Source organism: Rhinatrema bivittatum, chromosome 4 (genome assembly GCF_901001135.1).
Source record: "Rhinatrema bivittatum chromosome 4, aRhiBiv1.1, whole genome shotgun sequence".
NCBI lineage: Eukaryota > Metazoa > Chordata > Amphibia > Gymnophiona > Rhinatrematidae > Rhinatrema > Rhinatrema bivittatum.
Window position 1 is genome coordinate 217195702 of NC_042618.1, and position 13639 is coordinate 217209340.

Consider the following 13639-nt stretch of genomic DNA (forward strand, 5'->3'; position numbering starts at 1 on the left):
GGATTTCACCAGTAACTTCTTTTCAGGTTGGTTCTATAATGAGCTTAAGGTTTTAATGAGCACCAAATATGTCAATGTGCCAATTTTAACTATTCCTCACAAAGCAGAGATGTGCAAGAAACTGTGAATATATCCAGCAGAAATCTTCAGATCAGAAGACCTTTTGCAAAGCAGCCTTTGACTTCTAACCTTATTGTAAATGCACATTTTTTTTTCAGGGGCAGGGGATGGGTTTAAATATGCTTCTGTGCTGGTATTTTAAAATACAAAAGGTATGATGTTATTTGTCACCCTGCCCGAAAAAAAAAATCCTTACTCAATCACTTTGCCAGAAGAGGGAGAGAGAGAGAAGGCAAATGTTCCTCCAGCTGTTTCCTGTCTACAGTGTCTGTGTAATGTACATAAATGTGAGGATTTTCTCTAAATCCCTCTTCTGTTTGCTAAATCTCACTGTCACTGCTAAAATCAGAGCAGACAGAGCCTGCGCAATGGAATAAAGTCCTCAATATTGAAATGTGACATTGCTCTCAACATCTCACATCTCTCTGGATTTTGTTTTCCTCATTATTACTTGCTTAACAAATTTATTCCCAGATCTTGCTCTTGAGAAGCAATGGAAAAAATCTGCAGTCTTTCAACACAATTACTAAAGTGCTACTTTTGTGATTTCTTGAAGGTAAATCTTTATTTCTATTTTGCAGTTTGCTTTTCTTTTGCAATGCCTGTCCTGGTTGCCACTTGACAGTATAATCTGTACCTTGCAGGTATTTGTTTCTGGTATGAAGGGAATTCTTTATAAATCTGCTGAATGTGCAGTTTGGGGGGGGGGGGGGTGCATGGTTGTACTTGTGACTACCCAGGAGGAAAATGTAAACTTAAAAACTATTATAGATTCTTAGACATGCATGTCTCTGCTGCTAGAATTAGCCCTGCTCTAACATTATTTCAGCTTTCAATTGCACTATTATTTCTAGAGAAAACTGTGAAGCAGAATAAGGATGTAGTGAGAGATTTTTTTTTTTTTTTTACAGGTGCAGGTTTTGCATGACTGTACCTGGTATGATGAAACTAGGACATTATCTGCATGTGTTTGCAAGTACAGTGTGCATGAGTATGTTACAAGTAAATGTGCAGACCTTACACATGTTAAAATATGCCTACCTGGAGACCTAGTTTTGATGCCAGCATGCTGGCACTGCCGTATATTTTGTTAACTTAATTTTAGAGTTCTGTTCCCCAAACTTACAGTGAGCTTGAGTCTCTGTTTTCAGAGCTCAGACCTATTAAGAGCTCCTACAGATGTTACATATTTATATAGATTATGTGATTGTTTTTTTTTTTTCTAAAGGAATTAGAAATCCCTTCGTATTTGCTTGCCCAGCCATTGCTTGGGTGGGAAGGGAGGATTTTGCAGGCATAGTTCTGATGTGAAATTTCATTCGATATAATGCTATGGTTTCTGCAGTCAAGTTCAAATTCTCTTTAGACAACTTTGGCTGGAATAGATGCACTGACCTCTGTTTCTATTACTGGCTGTGGTTCAAGTTTCCATTCTCAGCAAAACTGTATCCTTCAAGACCAATCTTTTTTTTTTTTCTAATCTGAAAGCAGTTTTGTGCAATTGACCCAACCTTTGCTGCTGTTACTGACGTAAGGTCCGAGTCATTACAGAAATAAAATAAATAAATGCACCTTTAGCTCCTGCAAAATTGTTCCTTTATCTAAGAAGAAGTAGAGAACACCATTTTACTGAGCGAAAGAGGAAATGTCAAGCTCAAGAATTCTATTTTTTACAAGGGGCCACTTCAAGTGGACATTTCATGCTCATGTACTCAAGAGACTTGAAGTTCTCAAGAGGTTGATGGTAGCTCAGCTCAGTGCTTCATTTCAGGAAATAACTCTCAGGAATTGAGTTCCAGCGCTGGTACAGAAAATGCCACAATCTGTCTGGGGCCCTGACGCAATCTGCTGGCCCTGCGTGTTCTTGGAGGTCTTTCACCCTTTTCAGGCAAAGACGATGACACATTTTCTTACCATAGGTCTTTTTCCTATTTCTTTTTTTCTTGCTGCATGGTGTTGCATTGTTAGAGATGCTTTGTTGATACCTAAATTTAAAACATTTTTAAACTTCAGGAAACGGTATATTTTAAGGCAAGTATTGTATACGTTCTTGTGGGTTATTCCTCTTGAAACTGCCAAGTGTACTTCCTGTTCTTAGGCATTAAACACTCAATTTACTCCAGTTTGCTCCTGGAGATTGGGAATCACTTAAGGATGGGGGTAGGATTGGCTAAAGCCTGACAGGTGGTTTTTAAATCCGGATTCTGGTTCACCGTAGCAGAAATGAAGACGATCTGGGTAACGAGAAGCACGTTGAATTCAAGAAAGGCTGAAATCTGATTACAGCCAAACGCCTAAGCATTTGTTGTCACCACGTAAATGCAGGGTGGAATCAATGTACAAACGGATCGAAGGGTTAGTGGCAGCACAAGCAGCTCTTCTCTTAACATCTCAGTACTCAGTGCCATTATGGAAATGCACTGAAAGTCTCGTGCTTCACTAGAACGGCATAAAAAAAAAAAAAAAGCTGGCACTGGAAATGTGATCCAAACATCAGCTGAAAAGCAGGGACTTTATCAAGCCAGTAACGGCATCTGGTGCCCAAACGTAAGCGGTTGTTTGCAGAAGCCACGCCCCCATGTCAGCAGGTATCCGTTTAAAGTTGCAGATTTCCTTTTCGACGTAGATATCCAGTGTGCACCTTGACTTGCTGTAATAGATTCACAACGTGGTTGCATTAATGTAATGTGAGTATTTTCTTGCCAATGTTTCTTTCAGAATCCAGAGAGTGTATTTTTATTCTAATGGGGAACAGACTGAATCAACTAATGAAACTATACTTTTAATAGAAATAAGAAAACCAGTCATTATTTTTAAAGATGTTTCTAATTAACTGTCCTGAATGCACTGCAAGCTGAACTGAAAAGGAAGTATAGGAACTACAGTAAACCATACTGAAACCAGGATCCAAACTTTTGGCTTTATTTATTTTTCTCAGTTTACATAAAGTTGGGATACTTTCTAGAGTTTTGTAGTTCTGTTACTTTTAAAGTTATTTTAGTTTGCAACCATCAAGAAAAATCTAACTTGTCTCTGTAGTAGTCATAACATTTGAATTCAAACTAATGAAAATGTTTTCATAAATTTGAATTATTAAATACATTAGTTTTATATTTTAATTGTATAGTTTGCAGTTATGGAAGTATTAAAGAAAAATCTGTTGGAATAGTACATTAAAATGCAATTGAGCAAGTTGCCACAGGTTCCTTACTATAATTATTGTACAAAAAAGATTAATCTTATGTATTGTATGACCTTAATGATAAACAAAATTATTCAGCATTATGTTTACTGTATTACCATGTAGTAGGCTGTAAAACTATTTATCGTATGCAGAGCCAATGGGAGCATTAGGTGGACTAGGTGGTTGCTAGGGTGACGGAAGTGGGCGGGGCGGTGGAGTCAGGTCAGGGCGGCGTTTGCGGAGCAGCAACCGGGGAGACACCTGTGAAGTACGATGGGGGACGGCGGCAGTATGCGGCGGCGGTTGGGTAGAGTTGGGGGAGAGAGAGAGAGAGATGACATCATCACTATCTAGGGAAGCTGCAGATCATACGATCAGTGCCTTGCACTGGCACTGATCCTATGATATATGGGTCAGCCAAACTGTGATGCCATCTCCTGCAGCTATAGCCCAGGATGTGCCAGAGGCAGATTTCTGCTCAACAATGGAGATGGAGTAGGAAGAGGGGGAAGCTGAATGGCATGACCTTGAAGTCTTCTGCCTGTTGCTCCTTGAGTCCCAGCAGGAGACAGAGCACAAGGATATATATACAGGAAGCCAGAGTAAGGAAAAAACCTCTCTAGGCTAACCTAGCAGTCCCTTGCGGACCTTTCCTCCCACTTCATTTGAAAGTTTCCCAGCACCAGCCCCGGACCTACAAGTAGCTGGTGCCCATCTTCAGGAGCATGACATCGTCATGGGACAGACATAGATGAGAAGTATTGTCAACAGTAGGCTCAAAAGAGTAAAAAAACAAATCATGTGACTGTCAAAAGACATCTGACCAAAATGTCTCTGAAGTATAGAATGTCCTCATTCAACTGTCTGGCTGCCTGAAGACAACATAGTCTGCTAAATGAGCAATATAAATAATACCAATAGGCAAAGTATAGAGCAATCTACTGGAGTTCCCTTCTATTCTCTCAACTGGGTCTACCCAGACCCTTTCTACAGAAAAGAGCGGCCTAAAGCACTCGGAATTCTGACCGAGAGGTTATCAGACTTGGCCTGCAAACCTTAAGATGTCATTATGAGGGGAAAAAGACACAATCCTGAGGAAACCTTTAATAACTGCCTTCCCTGGAGTTACTTGCTGCAGGCCCCATCTCACCATGTTTCCTTTTCTGAAAGGATTTGTTATGGACTCTCTGCTGGGGAGTGGACTTCTCAGAGTTGTCATGCTATATATATTGCCACATCCATCCTTTGAAATTTATATGCCTTGTATTTTGTAGCAGTGTTTCCCTACCATAGACTACAATGATTATATGTTAATTGTCTGTGCCTTGTACATTTTTTTCTAAACTTTATTTGTATAAAATTTACATTTCATTTGTAAGATCTTTGCATTGTTTTGCAATAAAAGATGTCTGCAGTGGAAAATCATATGTAATCTGATTGTTTTGGGGGTTGAGTGGTAGAGTGTTGGAGATCGTGAAATTAATAGACATCCCTCCTCAGCCCAGTAAATCTGGAAAACATTAGGAGGGCAATTTTCAAAACCTTTTCCAAAGGTAAAATAGCATTTACCTGTGAAATTGGGACTTTTAATATTGACCAACATTTCCAATGGGTAAAAGTGTACACATTGTTCGACAACGTGCATGCTTTTATGCACAGACTCTGGAGGCTTTCCCAGAGGCAGAGAGAGGCACACCACATGTAGATTTTGGTTATTCAAATCTACGCACATTGCTTTTGATCAAAAAATTACCTGCCAAGAAAGTAGGTGCTACAGTAAGAGTATGGATTAGGAATGTATTGGTGCATGTAATGCAGTATGTTCCTATCATCCTAATGGTGTGACCATTGCAAGGTATGTAGTCTTTGTAGCATTTCCATACATGCATAGTGATGATGTGTCCCTACATTTGGCCAAAAAGACAATATGTGTAGGTAAACTGCTAATGGAAACAAAGTATACTTGTCTAGCAACCATCCTTGGCCATCCATGCCCTCCTCAAATTCCTCAAAGAAGACAGAGTGAGACAAGATATGAGAACCATGGTAATGCCCAGGGGCCTTGATCAGCACATTCAGAATTTTCCTGTGCATACTGAAAACCATGTGCACATTCAGGGAATGAACACACTTTTGACTGCGAAAGACAAATGTCTTATCATGAAATAGTACCAGCGTGATAATAGAAAGACTAGGGGGCACTCCATGAAGTTAGCATGTGGCACATTTAAAACTAATCTGAGAAAGTTCTTTTTCACTCAACACACAATTAAACTCTGGAATTTGTTGCCAGAGGATGTGGTTAGTGCAGTTAGTATAGCTGTGTTTAAAAAAGTTCTTGGAGGAGAAGTCCATTACCTGCTATTAATTAAGTTGACTTAGAAATTAGCCACTGCTATTACTAGCAACGGTAACGTGGAATAGACTTAATTTTTGGGTACTTGCCAGGTTCTTATGGCCTGGATTGACCACTGTTGGAAATAGGATGCTGGGCTTGATGGACCCTTCGTCTGACCCAGTATGGCATGTTCTCATGTTCTTATGATGTGTGCAATTGATATCACTCAATGTTAGGTAGGTTGGTGATGTCCTAGAAATCTTTTGTCATGCCATTCTGTCCTCTGATTAGAAAATGATTAACATTCCTAAGTTATCTTAGCGGGGCATATAGGACTTAGCTGAAACACCTAGAGAAGGTGGACTGCTTCATTCCACCAATTATAGCTGGTATGGATTGAAAAGAACAATAAGCTAAAAAATGTAGCAAGTGCAAAAGCTTGACAAGGCCAGGCATGGCATGAGATCTGAATGTCAGAGGATCAATGTCATCTTTAGTTTCTCCATATAAGGCCCTAATGGCATTTGAGCTCACTCTGTATTTGATTGACTCCTGCCTCAAGAAGGCCTAAGAGAGTGTTCCCAGGCCTAAAATCCCTGGCTCTGCATAACTTCCTCAGCAGTGGGGTTTTCTGAAGCTTCACCTCCTGTCTCTTTTGCTGCTCCCAAACTCCCTCCCCTCTTTCTTTCTCCCATTCCTTTTTCTGTCTTTTTTGCTTCCTTTTTTTTTTACTTCCTTTTGCCTCAGCTGCTGCAGCCAGAAGCAAATAAGAGGCTCGATGTTGGTGAAAAAAAGCCATTCTTGAGGCAGTTTGTGGCAGGTGGAAAGATATTTTGCAACTTGAATATCATGCAATAAATACAGCACCACTTATCACACATTAGTACATACTGGTGACATTTCCAGCCAGCTCATTACTCTACATTTGTATATTTAGCATATTTGCATAGGTTACTGTGAAAAATACTTTTTCTGTTGCAATAACTCTACTTATTGTATCTTAAGATATATGATGAGTGGTTTGTAAAAGGGTGAGGGGTGAGCAGTTTATTGCACATTAGTACATCTATCTCATATTGTTTTTTAATGGAATGTATTTCTTACCACTAAGAAATACCATGAAGTTAGCAAGTAGCACATTTAGAACTAATTGGCGAAAATTATTTTTCACTCAATGCACAATTAAGCTCTGGAATTTGTTGCCAGAGGATGTGGGTAGTGCAATTAGTGTAGTTGGGTTTAAAAAAGGTTTGGATAAGTTCTTGGAGAAGTCCATTAACTGTTATTAATCAAGTTGACTTAGGGGCCGATTTTAATTCCTACACGCGCGGGGTACATTTGTGCGCGCTACCCGGCGCGCACAAATGTACACCTGATTTTTTAACAGGCACTCGCTGCTGCGCGCATGTTATAAAATCTGGGGTTGGCGCGTGCAAGGGGGTGCACACATGTGCACCTTGTGCGCGCCGAGCCCAAGGGGAGCCCCAATGGCTTTCCCCGTTCCCTCCAAATTGGAGCGGCCTCGAAGGGAACATTTTTTTTGACCCCCCCACCTTTCCCTCCCTTCCCCTATCTAATCGACCCCCCCACCGGCCCTACCTAAATCCCCCCCCCCCACCTTGTTCGATGGAGTTATGCCTGCCTCTCGCAGGCGTAACTTGCGTGCGCCGGCTGGCCAAGTCCCGACACAGGCCGCTGTGTTGGGGCACTCGGCCACGCCCCCGGACCGCCCTGGATCACAGACACGCCCCTGGACATGCCCCCGGACCACCCATTTTAGCAAGCCCCGGGACATACGTGTGTCCTGGGGCTTGCGTGCACCGCCGAGCCTATGCAAAATAGGCTAGGCGCGCGCAGGGGCAGATTTCCTTAGGTTACGTGCGTATGTTACACGCATCGCCTTTGAAAATCTGCCCCTTAGAGAATAGCCCCTGATATTACTGGCATCAGTAGCATGGGATCTACTTAGTGTTTGGGTTCTTGCCTGGTACTTGTAGCCTGGATTGGCCTCTGTTGGAAACAGGATGCTGGGCTTGAGGGACCCTTGGTCTGAACCAGTATGGCAGTTTCTTATGTTCTTATAGTGTTTTTTAATGGAAGGTATTTCTTACCACTAAGGCTGGATATGACTTTTGTGGTCTCCCACTATATTTACAAAGCTTTAGTGTTCTGGAAGCAACTTATATTACAGATGTATGATCTTGTTAATAGATGCTTAAGTACCTGGAGCAGCAACAAGACTTACATAGACATGTAGCAGGAAAACACACACAAAAGCTATTTATGTCATTTTGTTATTATGTTATCAAATCTTTCTTATGTTATCAAACGTTTCAAGCGTTTCATGTAACGGCTGTGCCGTTTCCCCTGGCCGCCTGCTTGTTCCTTGTAAACCAGTACGATGTGCAAACGGTTACCGGTATTTATTTTATTTATTTATTTCGTGATTTTTATATACCAGTATATAAAAAATGTTAAATAAATAAATAAAATAAAAGCTAAAATGCTGTTGCAACCGTCACTTCCCTACGGCTTCACTCCGCCTACCTTTCCTTTTCTGTGGCTCCTCCTGCTCTTCACGGACACCTGGCCGCCGTGGCGTCCACCTGCCGCCCTCTACGGTGTCCTCGGACCGGTTTGGGTGCTGCCTTCTGCCAGGTCCTACAGGTACCTGAGGGCGCGTGCGCCGCGTGGCCCTCATTCTTATTTCCTCATTGGCGCGTTCCTCAGGTGTGTCCCCCTGTGATGAAGTCACACTGCCTGGATATTTAAGCTTACACTTTATTGCTAGCCATTGAGTTAGCAAGGGGGAATTCTTACGGATGGGATTCGTTCTCCGAACCCAGCTACTCTGCCTTTCCAACTTCCATTGGACTCTTTCTGCTAACAGGGTACCCGCTCCTTGGGGTCCTCTTTTGCTTCTTTCAGGTCGCTATCAGGTAACCGGTACTCACTCCTCGAGGGCCCATGTTCCCTGACCCGCTGCCTGCATCTATCTCCTCTTCTACTTGGAAGAATTCTCTACAGACACCATCAGTGAGTACTACCATCATCTACTCCTCAGAGCTGTCTCCCTGGAACCAGGTACTCGCTCCTCGAGGGCCTGCCTCCGTTCCAGCGCCAGTGCCATCTCCTACATGGAACTGCTGTGTGAATACTTTGCCAACGAGTCCCCCGCTCCCAGGGATCTGGTACTCGCTCCTCGAGGGCCAGCTCTCCCTATCTCAGGGCTTTTCCATATTTGGGACTCTGTGAATGTCTTATTGTACTCATACTCTCAGTTCTCTCAACTACAGCACCGCTACCGGAGGAACCACTGTTTCAGCACCTGGTGAATACTAGTCCAGCCGGGCTACATCTTCTACTCACTACTGCCACCTCTGCTGGCTTCTCAAACTGTCTAAATAAAGATAAATCTGTGTTTGTGTGTCCAAGAGCTCAGCCTGACCTGTGGCCCTCCACGGGACTTCCCCCGTGGGCGTGGTCAGCTGCCACAGTGTCCAAGGGTCCACCTAAACCTCACTAATTATAACAGATTGCTAACTCCATGGATCCGGCACAGCTCAATACCCTGCAGGCCATTCCAGGCCTGGCCATACGCATAGCTGAACAACAAGACGCATTGGAGAAACTCACTTCTGCGTTCCATCAGCTTCACGCACAGAAGAATCAAAGCGCTACTTCCAGTAATGAAGGTCAGTTATCTGAAGTAACTATAAAGACTACGGTACCTCTGGCTGCTCCAGTTCATTTCTCTAGAGAGATTCAAAGAACTAGAGGTTTCCTAAATCAGTGCTGCATGCATTTTGCATTACAGCCTTCTCACTTCCCCACAGCCTACGCCAAGACTACTTATATTCTATCTTATCTTGATGGAAGGGCCTTGTCTTGGGCCTCAATGCTGTGGGAACGTAAGGATTCAATTCTGCAGGATATTGATGGATTTTTGAATTTGTTTAAATCTGTTTTTGATGATCCTGCTCGAGTTACTGTTGCTGGTTCTGCTCTGGTGGACCTGAAGCAAGGCAACCGACCACTGGCTTACTTTGCAATAGAGTTCAAGACTTTTGCTACGGAATTATGCTGGGATCCCAAATGTCTGAAAACCCTCTTCTTCAGAGGTCTGGATACTCGCTTTGAAAGACGAGCTGGCCACTCGTGAGATACCTGACTCGCTGGATGAACTAGTGGCTTTGGCTACTAGAATTGACCACCAGCTTTGTGATAAGGTGAAAGAACTCAAGCCTAGTAAAGGACCGGTTCAGAAGGAGGTTCGTGCTTTACCTGCCTTCGGATGGTTCCAGCAATACCCGTCGCCAGTGGAGAGGAACCGATGCAATTTGGTCGCAGTCACCTGACTTCAAAAGAGAGAAGACTTCGGAAGAGGCATGGCCTGGGTATGTACTGTGGACAAGCTGGTCATGATGTCCCAACATGCCCAATTTGTCCGGAAAATGGACGGGCCTAAGTCCTGTGGGAGGACTGTTCTTAGGCCTTACTATGCCCTCTCCTCCGCTCTCTCTCCCAGTCGCCCTGATCTGCGGACCGTCTGAATTTCAAACTCTTGCCCTGGTGTATTCAGACACCGTTGAAAAAGTAAAACCCCTGAAGAAGTCCACGAAACACAGACGTGTCCGGTGTTCTTGAAAAAAGCTGTCACCCATGCACGCTCAACATAATACGATAAGTGAATGCTTTCCATCATATAATTTACTTTAAAAAGAAGAATTCTTTCAAAAAAACTTTTTCTGTTTGCAAAACGCATTGTTCCAAAACCAGGGATTGTTGATACCAGTGATTACAAATACAAAAGTCCATACAGCGTATAACTGTGCCCATATATCATGGTTAACGCTTGAAACATGACTTTATGAGAGCACCCTCTAAGAAATATTGAGAGGCTCCCTATAAAATATGAGGTATCACATCCAAACAACACAGTTACATTGGTGATGTTCTTTTTGATTTAAGTATTACTATATACATCATTATTTCTACAGTTCGTTTCCAACTACTGGTGTGTTCAGGGGCAGGAGGCAACTTTATACTTCGACGCCTAGTGTAACATTTGACGATTCCCCTCATCGCTTTGAAGGTTCCACTGCTCTTATCATCTATCCATGGAGAGCCTTTGCCGGGTGACGTTACCTGTCACACTGAACCGGTGACCCTTCGCACCGGAGCCCTCCATACTGAGTCAATTCCCTTCTTTGTGTTAGAGAAGGCCATGCACCCTATCGTTCTGGGGTTACCCTGATTGCAGTTGCATCAGCCTCAATTCGACTGGGCTAACTTGGAACTCTCCTGCTGGGGCCCAGGTTGTCATGGCATAAGGAGGTTTATCCTGGCCTCTGCATGCCTACAACTCCAGTGATGTCAGGACTGCCGCCGCAATATGCATCATTCTGTGATGTGTTCTCTAAAGAAGCTGCTGACATCCTTCCTCCACATAGATCTTACAACTGTGCCATAAGGCTGAAACCGAACACTGAACCTCCTAAAGGACGTATCTAACCACTCTCTGTAATAGAGAATAAGGCTATGTCCGAGTTCATCGAGGAGAATTTACAGAAAGGATTCATTAGACCATCAAAATCTCCAGCCGGCGCAGGCTTCTTCTTTGTTGGGAAGAAGGACAGTACCTTACGTCCTTGTATCGACTATCGAGGTCTGAACGAGATCACAATCAAAGACCAATATCCCCTGCCTTTAATCTCAGAGCTGTTCGAACGGCTTCAAGGTGCCAAGATATTCTCGAAACTTGACCTGAAGGGAGCCTATAACTTAGTTCGCATTTGCAGTGGTGACGAATGGAAAACAGCCTTCAACACTCGAGATGGTCATTTCAAGTACTTAGTAATGCCCTTCGGCCGGTGCAGCATCCGCTGTGTTCCAGAACATGATGAACGACATCTTCCGGGACCTGTTGTACAAGAGTGTCGTAGTGAACCTAGATGACATCCTGATATTTTCTCAGGACTTGTCTACTCATCTAGTGGACATCAAACAAGTACTACAAAGACTTTGAGAACATCAGCTATCCAAGTGCGAATTAAGAAGAAGAACATAAGAAAATGCCATACTGGGTCAGACCAAGGGTCCATCAAGCCCAGCTTCCTGTTTCCAACAGTGGACAATCCAGGCCATAAGAACCTAGTGGATAACACATTGAAATCGTCAGTTCAGTGTGCTGCGGCAGTCAAAAAAGCAAACAGAATGTTGGGAATTATTAGAAAGGGAATGGTGAATAAAACGGAAAATGTCATAATGCCTCTGTATCGCTCCATGGTGAGACCGCACCTTGAATACTGTGTACAATTCTGGTCGCCGCATCTAAAAAAAGATATAATTGCGATGGAGAAGGTACAGAGAAGGGCTACCAAAATCATAAGGGGAATGGAACCCCTATGAGGAAAGACTAAAGAGGTTAGGACATTTCAGCTTGGGGAAGAGACGGCTGAGGGGGGATATGATAGAGGTGTTTAAAATCATGAGAGGTCTAGAACGGGTAGATGTGAATCGGTTATTTACTCTTTCGGATAATAGAAAAACTAGGGGGCACTCCATGAAGTTAGGATGTGGCACATTTAAAACTAATCGGAGAAAGTTCTTTTTTACTCAACTCACAATTAAACTCTGGAATTTGTTGCCAGAGGATGTGGTTAGTGCAGTTAGTATAGCTGTGTTTAAAAAAGGATTGTGTAAGTTCTTGGAGGAGAGGTCCATTGCCTGCTATTAATTATGTTGACTTAGAAAATAGCCACTGCTATTACTAGCAACGGTAACATGGAATAGACTTAGTTTTTGGGTACTTGCCAGGTTCTTATGGCCTGGATTGGCCACTGCTGGAAACAGGATGCTGGGCTTGATGGACCCTTGGTCTGACCCACTATGGCATGTTCTTATGTTCTTATGATAGTAATGCTATCTCATTGCACAAATGCAAATTTTTCATAGGGGTGGGATTAGGGAGGGGTTAAGTAAAATGAAGGGGATTTTCACACTGTGTGATAGAGTAACACACACTTCCACATTTTTAATGCCGGAAATAACTACACCCTTTTCCTGGAATTAAGCTGTGTGATATGCCTGAAACGGCCATAACGCAATTCGCAATAAAGATTGCAAATTGCATTTCAGCCATTTCTGAGGAGAGAGAGAGGCCTTCACAGAATTCAACTATTTATTGTAATAGTTTGTGGGTTTGTGGAACCTTGGCCCAAGGTAAGAGTTGTAACTACCTGTGGGGAGGAGCCCCAAAGGTCTACACAGTCAGGATGCGAGGTCAGGCACAGCGGAGAGGTCTGGGAGAAACTGTGGAGAAGTCCCGAGGAGTGGGATAAGAGACATAGCTAGGAGGGATCCCCACAGTTCGTAGGCTGGCTGGAGTTCAGTACCTGGGCAGAGACCTCCAAAGGGGATGGTGCTAAGCAGGCCCACGGAGCGGGGAGCACATACAGGAGGTATTCCAGAGAGGCAAGCCCGAGGGGCAGAGCTACTCCATGAAGGAAGTACTGATGCGATGACGTAGGCCAACCCACAGAGCGAGGAAGCCCGAGTCAGGTCTCCAGATGATGACGTAGAACAGCCCAAGGAGCGGGCGGTGCCGGCAGTGACCAGTGGTAGAATCAAGGGTACTGCCCTGAGGAGCAGGGAGCACCAGCAGTCCCAAGCGTAGAATGTAGGCGCTACTCTGAGGAGCGGGGAAGCACTGAGAGTCTCGGTATGAGACATAAGCACTTCTCCGAGGCGCGGGGAAGCACTGACAGTCACGGTATAGAATGTAGGCACTGCCCCAAGAAGCGGGAAAGCCCGGTGATAGAATTCCCAAGTGGTGAAGGCGTTCTCAGAGGCAACCCTGAGGAGCAGGTTGCCAGTGGGATAGAACCTCTGGAAGGCGCAGGGCCAGCCTGAGGGGCGGTGGAGGCCAGGAGACCAAGTCCCCATAGAATGCGCACACTGGCCCCCGAGGAGCAGGTACCAGGCAGGGTCCAGAG

General features: G+C 43.9%; 1 protein-coding gene across 2 annotated transcripts in view; it reads left to right on the top strand.

The window, feature by feature from the left end:
- Positions 1–508: 508 nt before the first annotated feature.
- The window catches only part of IGF1 (insulin like growth factor 1), a 231667-nt gene continuing 218536 nt past the window's right edge, over positions 509–13639 (top strand). The window contains exon 1 of one of the 2 annotated variants that reach the window (XM_029599689.1): positions 509–676. In XM_029599689.1, the coding sequence (XP_029455549.1) occupies positions 614–676 (63 nt within the window). In that variant the 5' untranslated portion in view covers positions 509–613. Of the gene's footprint in view, positions 677–2346; positions 2808–13639 lie in introns of those variants that run through there. The other variant, XM_029599690.1, reaches the window with a different exon arrangement.